Raw genomic sequence first — 2,500 nt, 5'->3', positions numbered from 1 at the left:
AGCAACAAACACAATCCATAAGTAGAGTTTTGATCATTTAGTGCCTTTTGTTTGGCCAGAAGGCACAAATGAACAACAAGTGAATGTGTCTGCTAATATTGGTAGTGTTCATGCTTGCGTCACTTGGAAAAAAACAGCCTCAAACCTCCAAGTGTGGGACGAGAATTAAGTCTCGAATAATGTGTGTGGGTTTGGAGCCATTGAGAAAGAGTAAAAGGCTGACCGTTGGAAATTTTTGTTTTGTAGAGCTATTGCAAAGAGGACTGCAAAGGATACAAGCAAACAAGTGGTCGATGAGGCTGAGAAGAAGTACCTGACGGACGGAAAGTAAAAGATTTTGTATAACTGAATTACTGATGTAAATTCTGAAATGGAACACTTCATCAGAGTTCGCTGGCTTATTCCGACCAAGAAAAAAAGTCCATGTTGAGACTGACAATTTATTTTATATAATTCTGCATAAATAAGCCTTCATGGGGCTGCTTTTACATGATAATCACAGGAGCAAGGTCAAAGCCTTCGACCAGCGTGATTTCAAATAGCGCCCATAAACGTCAGTTGACGTATGAGAACTCATTAATGAATATTAGATAAAATTTGGGAGGGACATTTGCATGGTTGTCTTCAATGGTGAGCCGATGGTGAGGTCGGATTTGTGAAATGAATAATGAATTGAAGACAGTAGCAAACTGAGCCCAGGTTGCTTAAAGCATGGTCAGCGCTATCCAGCGTTAAACACCATGGAAACCTATAAGTTTTGATACCTGTTAACCAAAGGTTAGCCCTAACCAGGCTTCGAGCAACCGGCCCTTGTATGAAAAATTAATGAAATACTAAATGGCCGAATCGGATTTGTATTAAACGTGAATTCTATTGTTTAATAATTCATCAACCCCAGTTGATTTGTATTGAGGTTAACAGAAATACGTGTGATTCAAATAGTATCTTCTGATTGGTTATAACTTTTATGTATACTTTCTCAGTGCTCGTGGCACCAGGAAATTTGATCTGGCACGTGTAGTCCATCAGTACTTTTACATGGTTTGTAACCAACTAAGGGACAAGAATTCGGTCACGAATTACGTGTGAGAGTTTGAAGTCATTGAGAGGGCACGTGCAGTCCATTAGTAGGTCTTTTAAAGGTTTTGCAACCAAGTTTTTTGAAGAATGTTAGTTATTGAAATGCGATATTTTGGCTTGGCATAACTTGGCATACCCTTTTTCATGCAAATATTGTCAATAACACAAATTGTGGAGCTATGGGGAACAATTTTTTGAGGCGACTGAGCTCTTCTACATTTCTGCCAATGTCCTGTAAATGAGTATGTGGTCTGCACTTAGTCTCTAGAGACGGACGAGGATTACGGTAGCGAAATCTAAGTGACGAACAAAAGGGGATAGACAGAGATCTGTTGTTGGTCATTCCACATCGAGGCGTCGATAACTTGAGAGTCTTGTCACGCTCAGGAATTTGAATTATTGATTGATGTTTTATTTTTGGATCAATTGAATAGCAAAAACAAAAACAAAAAAAAAGGACAAAGGTATTTCGTGCTATTTGGAACATGAAAACCAAGGATTTAATGGAATTACTTTAATTAAGGGTGGTGGCTTTTAACTACCAAACGGTTGCTATGGACCCCGTCAGATAGTCATTTCTCGAATTCCTTTAACTCTACAGTTATCCTTTTTGCCAAGTGCGTTCTATTTAACATTCCTTTGTATGGTTCGACTCACAACCACATTTGGTAAATCGCGTGATCGAAACAGAAAATGCCTTTAAACTCAGCGAGTTAAATATGTTTTTCACAAATTTTCAACGCAACAGTATGAGAACAGTCTAACAAAAAATCTGTAGCATGGATTTTAAAAGTAATTATTTCTGAAAAACATTATGATGTCATATGGCCCTCCTTTGATACACTTTTCAAAATATCAGTTCCATTTTTTGTCCAATTGGAAATTCCATGCTACGCTTTACGAAAACTGTTCCCATCCGGTGGAAAAACCGCCTCTTCCTTTCGTTTCCTGGTAACTTTTACCTGTTTTTCACTGAAACGCACGCCAGAGAACTGGGACTAGTTGCGCAAAAGTGATGTCAGATTTCTACTGAAAAAGTTACTTCATAATACCATCCATGCAACCTTTTTGTGGGGATCTTTGACTAAAACCCTTCCTTAGCAACAACCATTGTCTTTCCGTAGTTAAGTGCTACCCCCTTCACATGATTAAAAATGTAATCTTTCATAGTAGAAATAATATTGCTCGATATTTTATGAGTATTTAATATTTGAATAAACTCTTCTGACATTGTACGAAGTGGTGTCTTCCTGGTGAGCCGCTAAATGCCTGCGTAGGCATGCAAGTAGGTGTATTGTAGTAGAGAGATTGAAGGGGCTAGGTCACGCTGTTTTAGGTAATTTTGTTTAATTTTGTTAATTATGAGCTCTAAACGTCAAATTGGCAGAGCAAGAGTCTTTCATTTGCAAAATCACGGCCA

The 2,500-nt window shown here is 38.2% G+C and overlaps 2 protein-coding genes across 2 annotated transcripts in view; both read left to right on the top strand.

Annotated features, from left to right (window-relative positions):
* Nucleotides 1-2,237, top strand: part of LOC138046610 (spartin-like) — a 25,474-nt gene extending 23,237 nt beyond the window's left edge. The window contains exon 16 of the mRNA XM_068893218.1: nt 247-2,237. Coding sequence (XP_068749319.1) covers nt 247-331 — 85 coding nt within the window. The 3' untranslated portion in view covers nt 332-2,237. The remainder of the gene's footprint in view (nt 1-246) is intronic.
* Nucleotides 1-2,500, top strand: part of LOC138015672 (uncharacterized) — a 145,215-nt gene that overhangs the window by 92,026 nt on the left and 50,689 nt on the right. The gene's annotated exons all lie outside the window — the stretch shown is intronic.

The sequence above is a fragment of the Montipora capricornis genome, chromosome 1 (assembly GCF_036669925.1).
Source record: "Montipora capricornis isolate CH-2021 chromosome 1, ASM3666992v2, whole genome shotgun sequence".
In the NCBI taxonomy this organism is placed as follows: domain Eukaryota; kingdom Metazoa; phylum Cnidaria; class Anthozoa; order Scleractinia; family Acroporidae; genus Montipora; species Montipora capricornis.
This window is presented reverse-complemented; position numbering and strand designations above follow the sequence as displayed.